Below are 16,267 nucleotides of genomic sequence, written 5' to 3'. Positions count from 1 at the left end.
TATAATACTTTGTAATACACTTATATTATAAACAAAAAAATATATAATATTTAGAATGATTTTTTTTAATGTAATCTATATTAATTATGTAGGATTGTGTATTTGAAAGGTGGAGGTTTTATGGGTCTTGGGTGGGGATTAGGCGGGCCTTTGGCGGGGTTTAGGTGGGGGTGGATATCCAAGTGGAGGGTGGGGCGGGGATGGTTTTGGAATTGTACCCGCCGGGGCGAGGATGGGGATGAAAATTTTAGGTGGGTATGGGGATGGGAATGCCAACATCCGCCCCGCCTCGCCCTGCCCCATTGACATCCCTAGTCAAAGTGGGGGCTTCTGTAGACACCTAAAAATGTCTCCCCAAAACCAAACCCAATGATGAACAACCTTTCACCGCCATTATAGGTCGGATTGAGTATTTAATCTTTGGAGTGCTTAATCCATATTTCCTTTCAATACATTTCATAAACCAATCTAATTCCTAGCTCATTTCACTAAACCATAACTTACTTTCTACTTTTCGTGTCCACATCACAAAATTGAGAGAAAATGATTTTTTGGCCCTATAATTTTGATACAATTATTATTTATTTGTATGGGGCTTGATAAGAGTTTTCCAACAATATAACATAAGCCCAATTCTGATTTAAAATGAAGAAGATATGAGCAAAATACTAAACTCAGCCAAAAATCGACACCCTTTCACTAAAACGGCCATATATTAAAATCTACAAATGATTTTGACTTGATTCTAATTGGGTTAGAAATCAAACTTGATAATCTTCCCAATGATATATTATATTCTGTATTCCGAGTTACGAATCAAAAGTTATCTTAGTTTTAAAATATGCGTAAAAAAACAGGAGTTACTGCACAACAGCAAAATTGCCGCGTCACGACAATATATGACATGGCACGGCATCTAGTATCGTGTCACGACAATCTGTACCATGTCACGGTACACATAACGTGACACGGTGCTTTTTGCGTGTCATTTTCGCTTTTTTCTCACGCATTTTTTTACCTTGACACGGTGTACTGTACCATGCCACGTTGCGGTGCCCTGTGCCATGTCACGGTACATATTCCGTGACACGGGATAATCCCGTGTTTTCCCCGTGTGTCAGACTTCATGCGTTTTATCTTTTAGGTCTGTTTTCTTTCCCGCGTCACGCCAAATTATACCATGTCACGGCATATTTTGCCGTGTCGCGGCATTTATTGTAGGGTTTTATCTTTTTAGGGCTCTGTGTTCCCTATACTCATTTTTTCCTATATATACCCACCTCCTTTCTATAGTTCGGGGCACCAAATCATTCTCTCTTCCTCTCTTCTACACCAAAAATCATTCTCTTCTCTCTCTCTCATATCCTAAGCCTTAAACCTATATTTCTTATTACATCATTCTTTCCTTAAGCACTCCAAGGAGTCCATACTTAACATTAGGTTCTGTCCTTAAACCAAGGCGTGAAAGGTATAATTGACTAAGGATTTGGAACAAATTAACTCTACTTTTTATTTAATCTAATTTAATTTTCATTTGATTAATATTTTTATTCAAGTTACTAACAATTTATTCATGATGTAGCAATTTAAAGGAACGCACGAAATGTGAGTAATTAATTAATTTAATTACTTATTCTATTTTTATATTGCTAGTATCATGATTAGGTTAATTTATATTTGATTTGACTAACAATTATGGTTAAATTTCTTCCAATATTAATGTTTATTCTATTATATCTTTATTGATCACCATATTGCATGTTTAAAGGGAATATATAATTGAAAATCACGCCTAATAAGATAATTTGGACGATTGGTTTAGGTTCCTTTTAAATCTTGTTATTAAATCAAGTGATCACAATATTTTAGAATTATGTATTGCATTAATATTAAACCAATTTAGCATAATTATAGTTTGGAGCAAATTGAATATTTTGTTTGCATGCCTTTGAGATTGCAGGAATCACTTTTCACTATAAGAATCGAGTAGAGGCCAATACGGTCGAATGTGACTCCATGACTCACTTTGTACCATCATCCCCGATCCTCCTTTCGTGGTTCTGATCCATATGGCCTGGAGTAAGTAATCTCATGGATTATGAATGGGGTGTAACCTTCACGGGTCAATCGTTGTTGCCTATCGTTTATTCGTGGTTGTCTTTTATAATCCGTGAACGGTTTACAAGTTCCTTAAAAAGTTATTGGCGGCTCCCTACTTTCCTTGTCCCTAATCGTATTATGTCAATCTCCACTTCCTATAACTTTCGAGCATATTCACACATGCTTAACGTAGGCGCACTTCGAACGACGCCTACAACAGAGTAATTTTCCCCTATAACACAAAACACATAACCCTTATAACACCGGAGATAACAACTATAACGCTGAACGGGTAACCCCTATAACATTGACAGAGTAACCCTTATAACATTGACAAAGTAACTTCCACAATAGCTAGCTACACGGAGTATCCAGCCACATAAAAGAGCAAGTTACTATATCACAAACAACTTCACGTACTTAAAATATAATTTTGTTATTAGATATTTGTAATATCTTTCTATTAAATATATATCCTGTACATTTGGTACGGGTACACTCTAGTTAAAAAAATAGTGGGATGGGTAAGGTATTTATTGGTGTTTTTAAAAAAAGTTGTGATCAATAGAAGTTGATGATTAGGGATTTGGGGAATTGTGGTGAATTGCCTCTATAATTATCTTATACTCCATCCGCTTTCGAAATAACGACCCATTTGGGTTGATTTTTCGGGTATTAAGAAACTTAATTTGCAAGTATAAATGTATGAGAAAACACTAATCAACAATAATTTGCAATTAATATCTAGAGAGAAAGTACTAAATGTAAGTTTTTATCTTTATCCTATGCCTAATAAACATGATGTAATAATGCACTGATCCATATGATGCTTTATTAGCCAATAAGATTAAAATATTGTTTTACAACAACCAATATAATTAAAATACACAAGATTGCCAAGTTGACACTTTTAAAAGAAAGGGAAATGAATAGATGTTGGGAAAAACAAATGGGTCATTTTTTTTTGGACTTAAATTAGGTCAAATAGGTCGTTCTTTCAGGGACGGAGGGAGTAGATAGATAGATAAATGAGAGAGAGGAAAAAAAAAACAAAAACAAAAACAAAAACAAAAAAAATAAACTTTAATTTAATTATCACCAATTTGAAACCGCTTTGAAAAAGCAATTCCCATCTCCCTCCTTTTCATCCTCGTACCCCTCATTTCCCTCATTTCAAATTTGTAAATCGCAATCAACTCATTTAGGGTTACTTTTCTCTCTCCTCTCTTACTGTCACTCACTCAATTTCTTCTTCAAATCACTCCATTTCCCCCAAATTTTACTTCAATTTCATCAATTAGGGTTCCCTTTTTCTCCGTTGACTTCAAATTTCCAGAATTTAATCCCTTTAAATGTCAGCATCGACAGTTTCCGGGACGGCGAATCCTCGCCGAAGAGCATCGGCAGTTTCCGACATGAAACAGGGCATCGACATAGTTAACGATGCAACAAATTCCCTTAATTTGGACAACAATAGCAACAAGAATGTTGCGGGTGATGTAGGAGGTGATAAAGTGACAAGCGGTAGCAAAGATCTGAGTCATTCGATTAGAGGTGAAGCAGTTATTGAAAGATCTAAGGAGAAGAAATCATCTCAATTGCCCCATTCAAATGCCGCTCTTCGAACCCGGAATCGAAAGGTGGCAACTGCGCCTCAGAAGCCGCCTAAGCCCCGGTGGGTTACGGTAATGAGTGTTTTGATTAAGAATTTATTGTTGTTGCTTGTGTTATTAGGGTTTGTTCAGATTGTTAGGAAGTTGGTTGCTAATTCTGGGAATATGGGTGGTTCGGGTAGTTTGATGGGGTTTTCGGATGTGGAGGGAAGGATTGCTGGGGTTGAATCGTCGCTCAAAACGACAACGAAGATGCTGCAGGTTCAAGTGGAGGTTGTTGATAAGAAGATTGATAGTGAGGTTGGGAATTTGAGGAGAGAGGTTAGTAGGAAGATTGAGGATAAAAGTGGAGAGATTGGTGCTCAATTGAGGAAATTGGAGGAGAAGAGTGAGGGTTTGGAGTTGGGTTTGGTTGAATTGCGATCGAAGGAGTTGTTAACTAAAGATGATGTGGTGAAGTTGTATGATGAACTGAAGAGAGGTGATGGTGGTGGCAATATTGGGTTGAGTTTTGATGAGATTAGGGGTTTGGCGAGGGAAGTGGTTGAGAAAGAAATCGAGAAACACGCTGCTGATGGGCTTGGAAGTGTTGATTATGCTGTGGCTAGTGGTGGTGCCAGAGTTATTAGTCATTCAGAACCATTAGGTGGTTTTGGGAATGCAGGTAGTTGGTTGAATGTAGGGAACAAAGGGGTTCACCATAAGGCGGTTAAAATGTTGAGCCCCAGCTTTGGAGAGCCTGGAGAGTGTTTCCCACTGACAGGCAGCAATGGTTTTGTTGTAATCCAGTTAAAGACCGCCATTGTTCCTGAGGCCATTACACTTGAACATGTTGCTGAGGTATTTTTTTTTTCTTTATATATATATATATATATATATATATATATATATATATATATTTTTTTTTTTTTTTTTTTTCTTCAATTAGCTTTTTGGGTGCTCTATGACATGAGATGAAATCTATGTGTGATACTATTTGTGCGCTTTCATTGCGGTTGCTGTGATTGTGGAATTCTCTTGTAGAATTGAATAATTTAAAGATGGCTGCAGGCTGCATTGGCCAATAAGAGGTCATTTGCCTCATAGAATTATGTGGAGAAAGATAGAGGTTATTGAAGGTCTGTTTAGTAGTTATGTGGATCTTGTGATTCTTAAGTTGGTTCATTGGAATTCAATACCTTAAAATATATATAGTTATGCAAATTTGACAAATTATGCAACTTTTTTAGAAGCTTTAAGTTTCAGATTGCTATTAGATTAAAGGCAGCAGCTTCTATCAATGTGTTTAGTGAGGATTGTTATAGTATACTAATGCTTAAATTTTTTTATCTGTACTTATAATCCATCTATTGGTTCTATGTTATGTTTCTACTGTATTAATTTAGATTATTTAGCCTTATATGCTGAAATTAAATTTACATGCATTCAGATATACTCCCTCCGTTTTTAAATACTTGCTCCATTTTCCATGCGCGGAGTTTTAGGAGAAATTGGGAAAAGTAATAAAATATGGAGGTAGTGGAGTTGGTGGAAGAATAAAAAATGTAAAAGACAAAAGTAATGTAGAGAATTGGAGGAGAGAAAATATATGTTGGATCCACTAAGTGAGAGAAATTAATTAAATATTGTAAAAGCTTTCCAAATAAGGAAATGGAGCAAGTATTTAAAAACGGCCGCAAATGAAAAGTGGAGCAAGTATTTAAAAATGGAGGGATTACTGTTTATAAGCTTGTTACATTTGCATGGTGGTGGCATAATCTAAGTGACTCAGAGATTAAATAGGGGAGGGAGAAAATGTTCCTGAAGTATAACCGTGGTTTGAGGCTTTGGTTTGAGTATTCAAACAATTGACATTAATTCTTGTATAAGCTCAAATTGCCATAAAAGTACTCTTGCGTCATTCAAGGTGTAGGTCCTTTTATTTTCTTCTATTTGGAAATTGGAAATGAGCTTTACAATGAGGCTAAAATGCTTAAGACGGAGTTGTTCTGTTGTTGAATACTGCTCTATGGTATATTTATGTTAATATCCCTGTGGCTTGATTTGTTGTTTCACGTGCTTGAAGTTAGAACTATATATCTATACTATGTTACTTAGTGTGTCCTTTTTATTATTTTTTTTTATTTTGGTGCACAATGTTTAACCTTTGATGCAAGCATTAGCAAACCATAATCTATTTAAGCCCACTATGTATGGTGCTGGAAGTGTGACTTGCAATTTGTGAATGATTGAAGTGCTTTATTTTGTTTTAAGTAGTCTTTATGCTGAAAAGTACATGCTATATACTGCATACTGGTGTTACTGTGTGATTCAGTTACTTGAGTGCTGGCTAGTGTTTTTTGCTCAAAATGACCTTACACTGGTACAGGTTCTGAATTAGTCAAGGGTGGTGTTTTTTGCTTGAAATGACCTTACACTGGTACAGATTTTGAATTAGTCAAGGGTGAATGATTTTTGTAAGTAAATTGAGTGACATTCAGAAGTAAAAAGGGGCAACTGTTTTGAGACTTCCCCGTAATATTATGATGCCACTTGTTTTGGGAAGGACTTGTTGATGTTAATAGTAGTACAAAGTGTAAAACTTCCACAAAAATAGTAGAATATCAAATTTTGACTATGTTGAAGAAAGCTTAAATATAAAAATGATTGATCCCTTGGGAGATGGGCATGAATTCCAGGGCAGATTGCTTATAAAGCTTTTTTCAAGTCAAGTAGAATTAGAATATTTGAAGATAAATGGTGCTTACAAGCTTCTATGCTCGCTCCCAAGGAAGCGTATATGGTGTGGTTTTGATTGTTAGTCTATTAGTCTTAGATTTAGTGATGGAAAGATACAACTGATGCTAAGTATAGTTGTACGTGGTTTCTTTGGTTGTTGTCCATGAGAGTGAGTCAAATTCACATTTGATGTAGATTTATTTTATGTCGAGTTCGGATTGGTTAAAGGCTTTGGTTTGGGTGATATTTTGGCGTAAGACGTATCAGATTTAAGTACAAATCAAGGATGATTATTGGGATTTTTTTGGTGTACATGTGTTGTCTTATTGGTGCAATATCTTGTATAATGACCATTTGGACGGCTATCTAAGTTCTTAAGGCCTATACGTTGGAATGGATTTTTTTGGAATTCTTTCTCTCTATCCTGGTTGAATGTTGGGGCTTGTAAGGTGCATTTGTGTTGTCTTATAAGTGCAATTTCTTTGGTAATGATCATTTGGATGACTATCTAAGCTCTTAAGGCTTATACGTTGGATTGGATATACATGGAAATATAGAATTCTTTCTCTCAAGGGTGTGCCTAAAGTTAAGCAACTTAGATGAGATGGTTAGGTCATATCTTATTTAATAAAATACTTTGTAATTCTCCCTCCAATTCCTTTTTTGTTTATCTTTTAATTATGCACATTTGCCAATGCACATCTGTAACCTTAAATATCTCTTATTACGTGATGGTAAAATTATAAAATTTGATATTTTGAAAGCACTCATTGAGATGAATCAAGCAAGACTCTACATGGCTATGCTTTTTCTTATGTTTTGGAAAAAATTAGTTGCCTCTAATTGTAAAAAAGAAATAGAGGGAGTACTTTAGTAAATGATTTTATTGGTTGTTACTTGTTAGCATTGTTACTTATTCTAAATATATTTTTCACTTATATCTTGTTTATAGATTAAAGGTTTTATTTATTTCCTGTCTATCTAAAAGAAGGCAGAAAAAGGAGTGCCTTTGTATTAGAGGGTTGTACCAAGTAGGGGTGAAAGTTCGGTATTCGGTTTGGATTACACCCCAAACCGAATCCAAACCGAATTATTTCGGTTTCGGATTTTTGAAACCGAATCCAAACCGAATTTGGATTCAATCCAATCCAATCCAAACCGAAATAATTCGGTTTTGAGAATTAAATCCAATCCAAACCGAAATAATTCGGTTTTGAGAATTAAATCCAATCCAAACCGAATTTTTATGGGCTGCTGTATTAGGCCTTAAAATCTGGGCTTTTTATTGGGCATATAATTTTGGGCCTTTTAAGGCCTAAATTTTGTACCTGTTCCTGAACAAAATTAAAGCATAAATTTTAACATACAACTTTCACAAGTCACAACCATATGCCATACTGCCATAGTAACTAAATTGTCCAGCCATACTGCCATAGTAATTAAATACACTTACACATTGTCCACATTGAGACATAAGAACTTAACAAGTCTTAAAACTATCAAAACAGTCCACATGATGAATTGATAATAAAACAGACAAACAGTCCACAAATGAACTAGTTCAACCAACAGGGCAGCTTCATTCTTAGGCTCTTGGCAGAAACTTCAAGTCTTCAATCAATAGGGCAGCTTCATTCTTGGCAGCTAACTCTCAATCAAGCTCAACCAAGTCCGGGTTTTGACCACCAATTGTCATATTCCTCAAGTCTAATAACATTAAAAAAAAATAAACAAGTTACATAATATATATGAAATAATGAAAAAAAATAACATGATAATTGTTGTTTTATGTTACCTTCTTCAAGATCTTCAACTTCTTGTAAACACTCTTCTATATTAGGAAAGGGAGAAGAACGTAGCCAATTTTGAGCACAAACAAGTCCTTCAACGACCCTTGGAGTTAAGGAGCTCCTAAATGGGTCTAGAACCCTACCACCAGTGCTGAATGCACTCTCAGAGGCTACTGTTGAGATAGAGACAGCAAGTATATCACGGGCCATTCTTCCAATTGTTGGAAACCTAGCACTATTAAACTTCCACCACCCCAAAATATCAAAATTTTCACATTCCTCCTCCGTTTCCTCTTCTAAATATTTGTCTAACTCAATTTTTGCTTCTCCATCTTTCTCACACTTATGTTTCTTATACTTACTTTTCAATACCTGAAGCTTCTTTTGTTTGGGAGAAAATTGGGAACTGTCCATACTTGAGGACACTTCCTCCCTAATCACATCACCAGAAGAACCACGATACTCCTCATACAATGCATTCAAAGACTCTTTCAAATTATTCACCAAAACAAATGCATGCTTAGAATCATAAATTTCAATTAACATCCACTCAACATAATCTAACTTATAACGAGGATCAAGCACAATAGCAATAAAAATCAGCATGTTTATTTTCTCCGGATCACCCCAATATTTGTCATATTTCTCCTTCATTTTAGTAGCCATAAGACACATCTCCACATCATCATTTGTCATCAAATCTTTCAAAAGGACAGCAACACTCACCAATTCATGGAAAAATAAATTGGAAGTCACATGCAAAGACCCAGAGACACGCAACGTAAGATCATAAAAGACTTGTAAAAATTCAGAAAACCTTCTGACTGTTTCCCAATCCTCAGAAGTAGGGCAGCCCTTCCCCTCCCTCTCATTTAACTCAATCACATAATGAGGGTCCTCCTCAGAGTACCTCTCAAAAGCATACTCAAACACCAAAGCAGCATCCAACATTAAAAAGGTGGAATTCCACCTAGTAGGCACATCAAGGCACAACAACTTTTTAGAGTTGATTTTTTCTTCCACAACACATTTTTTAAACCTTACCAACCTAGAAGGGGATTGTTTGATGAATCTTACAGCTTGTCTCACACGAGTAATAGACTCATTAACAATTTTCAAGCCATCAGACACAACCAAATTCACAATATGAGCAACACAACGCATATGAAGGAACCGACCCTTAAGAACCCCAGCTTTCCAACCATTTATTTTCCTTCTCATATATCCTATTGCGGTATCATTTGAGCTAGCATTATCAACAGTTATGCAAAATACTTTCTCAAGTTCCCAATCAAGCAAACATTTCTCAATTTCTTTCCCAATTTCCTCCCCCTTATGACTTGATATAGGACAAAAATTCAGAATACGTTTTTGCAAATTCCAGTCATTATCAACAAAGTGAACAGTCAAGCACATGTAATTAATTTGCTGAATAGATGTCCATGTATCGGTTGTTAATGAAACCCTTGAGTTACAATTTTTTAATACCAATTTCAGCTTTCTTTTTTGAGTTAAAAAAGTTTCATAACAATCTTTAGCCACAGTAATTCTGGAAGGGACATGAAATCTAGGCTCCATTACATTACAAAATTTTTTAAAGCCTACTCCCTCAACAAACTTAAAAGGCAATTCATCAACTATAACCATCTCAGATAAAGCTTTTCTAATTACAGTTGGATCATATTTCACATAAGACAATCCACTAGTACAACCACTTTCAATTTTATTGCTTTTGAAAGACAACAAACTTTGTTTTGATTCTTTAGGAGTATTATAGGGGTACTTACGGCATCTATTTATATGAGCCCACAATGGACTAGTGCCATTTCTCTTTGTACCACACTTGTATCTCATACCACAGTACTTGCAACGTGCTTCCATTCCAGTGTGTGTTTCTTCCTTGATAAAGTGCTCCCAAACCTCGGAACGATCCTTCATTCTCTTCCTCTTGGGTTTGGATTTTTCATTGTCAGATTCATGCTCCTCAATAGGGACATTCCCTTCAACATTATCCATATTTGTGGACATTCTGATAATCTGATTTAAAACAGAAAAAAGAACTCACTCAATAACCAACAATTTTTATGCAAATCTATGAAAAACAATCAATCTATCAAAAAGAAAACATGCAATTCGAGCATAATACTATAATAGAACAACATATATTCTGAACTCTGAAGGAATATCATCAATTCGAGCATAATACAATTCGAGCATAATAACTATTCAAAGAAAACAATCTATCACCAGTTCGAAAATAACAAAGAAAACATGCAATTCGAGCAGGAAAAGAGAAGTGCAAGTGAAATCTGAAATTCAAAATAACAAAGAAAACATGCAATTCGAGCAGGAAAAGAGAAGTGCAAGTGAAATCTGAAATTCAAAATAACAAAGAAAACATGCAATTCGAGCAGGAAAAGAGAAGTGCAAGTGAAATCTGAAATTCAAAATAACAAAGAAAACATGCAATTCGAGCAGGAAAAGAGAAGTGCAAGTGAAATCTGAAATTCAAAATAACAAAGAAAACATGCAATTCGAGCAGGAAAAGAGAAGTGAAATATGAAATATTGAAATTAAAGCATACCGGAACACTCGAACAGGTGGTCAGCGGCGGCCGGCGTTGGAACACTCGAACGGAACACAGGTGGTGAGAGGGAGAGATGAGGGAAAATCTAGGGTTTTAGTGAGGGAAAGAGATCAGAAACGAAAGAGAAGTGAAATATGAAATATTGAAATTAAAGCATACCGCCATACCGGAACACTCGAACAGGTGGTCAGCGGCGGCCGGCGTTGGAACACTCGAACGGAACACAGCCACAGGTGGTAAGTAGGAAAGCAGGAAGTAGTGAGGTGGTGGATTGGTGGTGGTGGACGAACGGAGTGACTGAGTGAGGTGGTGAGAGGGAGAGATGAGGGAAAAGTTTTAGTGAGGGAAAGACCGAAAGAGATCAGAAACGGCTGAGAAATTGGGCTTATAAATTTAGGGTTTGAGTATATATACGTAGGAAAATGGGCTGAGAAATGGGGCTTATACATTTCGGTTCGGTGTTCGGTTTTCGGTTTTTAAAATCCCAAAACCGAATCCAAACCGATATAATTCGGTTTTCATTTTCTCAAACCGATCCAAACCGAAAACCGAACAAAACCGAACCGAATTGCTTATTCGGTTCGGTTTGGTTCGGTTTTCGGTTTTTATCCAAACTACTTTCACCCCTAGTACCAAGTTACTGACTACTAAGTGTCAAATTCTTGTGAATGTGTTTTGATTTTAATTAAATTATGTGTTGTACTCCTCTGCTGTTATGCTTTTAATTTAATCTAGTGTGAGCCCTAGTAGGTGATATTTATATCTTGTTAGTGTCATTATTTAGGTATAGGTTTCAATCATTTTAGAGTTTGAAATCCAAAATTGTGGATTGGTGTTATTTGGGATGCACCTGTTTGTTGTCAATGGTGATACATAAAAGGTTTGGGTGCCCCTTAAATTTTTTTATCTAGACTAATGAAAAGATCCATTGACTCTGAGATCTTCATGTTGCTCTTGCAAGGTCTGCAACTTACATTGCTCCTAGTTTCTCTATGCATATTGAGATTGATTATTTGGAATCTATTTTTTGAATTCTAGTGATAGCTTTACTTGATTGACTGCAATCTATTTGGTTTAATATCCATTATGTGTTCTGTCTTCCCCCCCCCCCCCCCCCCCCTCCCACACACACACACACAAAAAAAAAAATGTCTTTTACTGTTACCTTAGTTTTAAAGGGCGCAAGGTGCAAAAAATCCCTGGAGCCTAGGCGCAAGGCGTGCCTAGGTGAGGCTTATTTTTATAGAAAAGAAATAATACTTTCTATTATATAAGTGTAAAACTGAAGTCATGAGAAAAGGTGAAAGGGTCATGTGATTAATAACAAGGCTCTTTAAATTGAATAAGGTGAAGACTAGAGGGATTTCTCTCTCCACTAGAATTGAAGAAAACCTACCCATAACTGAGTCTCATGGCATGCTTTAGGAAAAATAAACTTACATAATAGCTATTGATGCTTTAAGTCATAAAGCGCAAAATAAGGCGCATGAAGCAGTCAAGAAAAAGTGCAAAGGCGCGCGCCTTTTGTAGGTCTTTGAACCTCATAGAGCTAAGGCGCCTACTCTAAAGCCTCACTATCTTTCTAAAACTAAGACTGTTACTCAAAGTAAAATATCTTCCTCAGCCACTTGTTCTAAAGTCTTGCTTGTAGATTTGTTCTGTGTTATACTCCTTGCTGATTGTTTTCACCACTTTGAATCTAATAAGCTAATGGAACAAGTGTTAATATATTTTGTGTTTGGTATGGGGTATCAAGAAAGGATAAGGGAATGAACTCTCTTGATTTCTGTATTTGTTGCTGGGTCATTTTTCCTATTTCCTTTACCTTATCGTTTCCCCTAGTCTTCTCTACTAGGATCCCTCTCCATTGGTTTCACTCTAAGGGAATAGGGAATGACTACTCAACCTTGACCTCTTCCCAAACCACCAATTTTAATGCTTGTTTCCCAATCCCAACTACATGCACCGCCAACCCATCCACACTGTCGACCACACTGCCTCAGCTAATTGTAGCATCCCCACTGTCGACCACAACACTTTGCCCTCTTAACTCACTGTAAACTACCACACCTAGCCCAAAATCACCTTAACCAACCTGAAATCTGCACAACCCATCCACTGACCATAAATCCTCCTCACACCCCTAAAACCCACCCTGCTTCTCCAAAACCAACCAACCCATCCTCCACCCCAAAACCAAACTTATTTACAATAATTAGATACGAGCAAGAGGGAGATGGCTACCAAGGGAGAGATTACAATGTTGGAGAGGTTGGTCTTTATTTCTTGTTGTGTACAATGGTGATGGTTGTAAAGTGGGAGAATGTGGGGGTTTTCTTCCCTTCTCTATAGGCTCACACAAACAACTACAACAATAACAACAAAAATACAGTATATATTTCTTTCCTCATGTATCCCTTTCCCTCTTTTTAAACAAAATGAAATTTTGGTTGAGGTTGTGAATTTGGTGATTATTGGTGAAGGTTGTTTACTTGTTTGTTAGGACTCACAATAATGGTAAAATTAGCAAAGTTACTATGAGTATTATACAGCAGGACCGACAACTAAGATCAGCATAATAATACTTTGCTCATTGAAGTTTTTTCCTCTTTTGTGTTACTACATACTTTGGCAAGGGTTAAGTCAAAGAAATGTAAGTCAAAGAAATGAAATGAAATAATACCGAAGTATATGTCATGGAAGCTATGTTACTTCAAGCAGACACAAAGTAAAAGTAAAACATATTCACTAAACTTTTAAATTTCTATCCTTTCCAACTTGTACCATCTCTTAGTCTTTTCTCTTTATACCTTAATGTTGCAAAAGGACATTGCATGGATCTTTTTTTTTTTGCACAAAACCACATATTTCCCAGCATTCCAGCATCTGCTTGTTTAATACTTCCGTTTTTGTGTTTGACTCTTGTCTGTTTTTTCTACTTTCTTTTAACGTCACCAGAAAATGGAACAAGTGACCTCAGGGTGTTTTTATTATTGACAGGGATGGGGAGTAAATTTATCAATTTTTTTTAGATGCTATGTTGTAGTTGCCATTATAGATTTATAGTCATCTTTTAGTCCGTTGTGCATTTTTGTGAGAGCAATAGGATTTTGGGGCCTGCTGTCACACTTTTATATAGCATTAATTTCTTAGGGTTTGGCTCTCTTGTTTGTCATATTTGGATCAAGCCCGTGCAGTCATATTTTGTTAACGAATTAACATATTTGTATTTGGAACTATGTATTAGAAGGTGCAAGTTTGTAACGTTCTCTTTGTGAAATTCTTAAGATGATTAATTTAAAATATATATCCATCACCTGATTCAGGTTGTGTTTTGAATGAAAAAATAGTTTGAAATAATGAACATTTAATTATAGAGGACGATTCTATGTATGAGTATTAAAATCTAGTTCACATTTAGATCATTTTGCTCAAAAATTTAAAGCAGTTAGCTCAACACTTTGACTAAAAATGTGAGTTTTTTGGGTGAAGTGTTGCAACTTTTATGAAACGGGGGAAGGTGTTTTTTTTTTTTTATTGCATTAGTGACATTAATTAATATAGCATTTTTGGTCTAAGTGTTGAGGAATGTTAGAAACTGACTTTCAAAATTGTTTTTTTTTTTTTTTTTTAAAAGACCACATTTTGAATTATGCTAGATTCCGGGGGTGACTTCCATATTTATCCAGCGTTGAGTCATTGACAATTCATGTATAAAGCATGTGACCACCAATCAACGTACTTGTATAAAAAAGCTCAAGGCGCACTGAAATGAAAGGGGTTTTGCTGCGCCTAGGTGTGCCTTAGTGCGCCTCTTTGAAGCGAGGTGCAGTATATGGGCAGTTAAAATTTTTGGCTGACGTTTGCTCCAAGTGCGCATTAGGTGCACCTCGGGCGCTTTTTGTGTGCCTAACCCAAAATGCCTCGCCCTGAGCAAATTAAGCGCTCACCCCTGACCGCCTTACGTCTCAGCGCCTTATGCGCGCTTTTTAAAACACTGCCACCAATAACACCCATTTTAACTTCACCACCACCGCAACACCATCTGGCTAACGGCAGTGCCTACCAAACCTCTTTAAATCCAAAATTTGGTTAAAGGTTGTTTTTTGCAAACTAAATTTTTAATTAGGTCTCCTGTTACAATTTTTCTTAATTTTTTGTGGTTGAAGCTAAATTGATGGGCCATTCCGTTCCTTTGTTATGACTTTTCTTTTTTGATCTTTTTTTCCACCAGTTCAACTGATCTGTATTTAGCAAAAGCAGTAGTTGTGCTATGACAAATATGTTCCTGTATTGTCATCAGGCTATTATTTTTGGAGTGGATGAGCTCCTTATTTGTTGTTCAGGTTAATCTAACTCTCAATCGAACTGTTTTAGGATGTATGATCCAGTTAGGGTGGGATGGGGAAGTTGGTCATTATCTTTGTATAAGTATTCTTCTTCCTTTATCTGTTATTTTTCAATTGCTTTGACTTACTCTTATAGTTTATCAAATGACTAATATTTTTCTTTGGCATGATATGTGATCGATTTTTCTGTTAAATGCCCTTTTCTAACCACATTATTTTTAGCTTTTATTAATTTGTTTATTCTTTTTACATTACAGAGTGTGGCCTTTGACCGCTCATCTGCTCCAAAAAATTGCCGGGTCTCTGGTTGGCTTCAAGGGAAACAAGGTCTTGAGATTGACACAGTTGATAGAGAGGAAATTCTTCTGACAGAATTTGTGTATGACCTGAAGAAGAGCAATGCCCAGACCTTCAACGTGCTTGATGAGGCTAGATCATTTGTTATTAACACTATTAGGTTTGATTTACTCTCCAACCATGGAAATTCATTATTTACCTGCATATATCGGCTTAGAGTGCACGGCCATGAACCCAAATCATTCCCGGTGATTTCTGCTGATTCTTGAGCTGTATCTGGATCACATGCCTCGTCTTTGTAATTGGTGGTTGCTCTTTTTCACTTGGTTTGTTGATGCATGTATGTCATTAATGACTTAGTGGTAGTTTCTTTTGTGGTGGTCATCTTTTTTTTTTTTTTTTTCTCAATTATAGCCGTTATAGGCTTGCTAGGTAGTGAAGATTTCCTTGCATATGATATGTAGTGCATGAATTTGTAAGGATGAGTCAATATATGTGAATCAACACATGTATGGAGATCAGCATCTTTTTACAGAAAATTGCATTCTACCCTCTTTGCATATCAGAAAAGTGCTTTTGGTACGCCATATTGCCATTAGATTAAAATGGAATGATTTTACAGAAATGGCATGTTTGTGTAGTGGGATGGGCTTCAACAGAGGATAAGAACATAATACATGGAGAGGGTAATACCATGAAAAATGGACAATTTGGGGGGAATTAGTAATACCATGAAAAATGGACAATTTGGGGGGAATTAGTAATACCATGAAAATGAACTTTGATTTTTCTTTAAATTTATACACATTCATT

The 16,267-nt window shown here is 36.1% G+C and overlaps 1 protein-coding gene across 1 annotated transcript; it reads left to right on the top strand.

Moving 5' to 3' along the window:
- The first annotated feature begins 3,001 nt into the window (after nt 1–3,001).
- Nucleotides 3,002–16,014, top strand: LOC110737366 (protein SAD1/UNC-84 domain protein 2-like). Its single transcript, XM_021917719.1, has 2 exons — nt 3,002–4,553; nt 15,415–16,014. Exons 1-2 carry the CDS (start codon nt 3,453–3,455, stop codon nt 15,721–15,723), a joined length of 1,410 nt encoding a protein of 469 aa, XP_021773411.1. The 5' UTR covers nt 3,002–3,452; the 3' UTR covers nt 15,724–16,014.
- The last annotated feature ends 253 nt before the right edge of the window (nt 16,015–16,267 follow it).

This window comes from Chenopodium quinoa, unplaced genomic scaffold, assembly GCF_001683475.1.
Source record: "Chenopodium quinoa cultivar QQ74 unplaced genomic scaffold, ASM168347v1, whole genome shotgun sequence".
NCBI lineage: Eukaryota > Viridiplantae > Streptophyta > Magnoliopsida > Caryophyllales > Amaranthaceae > Chenopodium > Chenopodium quinoa.
This window is presented reverse-complemented; position numbering and strand designations above follow the sequence as displayed.

Excerpts from the sequence above, each read along its gene's own strand:
- LOC110737366 (XM_021917719.1), top strand. The coding sequence starts at position 3,453 with ATGTCAGCATCGACAGTTTCCGGGACGGCGAATCCTCGCCGAAGAGCA. Across the intron at positions 4,554-15,414 it reads CACTTGAACATGTTGCTGAG|AGTGTGGCCTTTGACCGCTC; the intron begins GTATTTTTTTTT and ends TTTACATTACAG.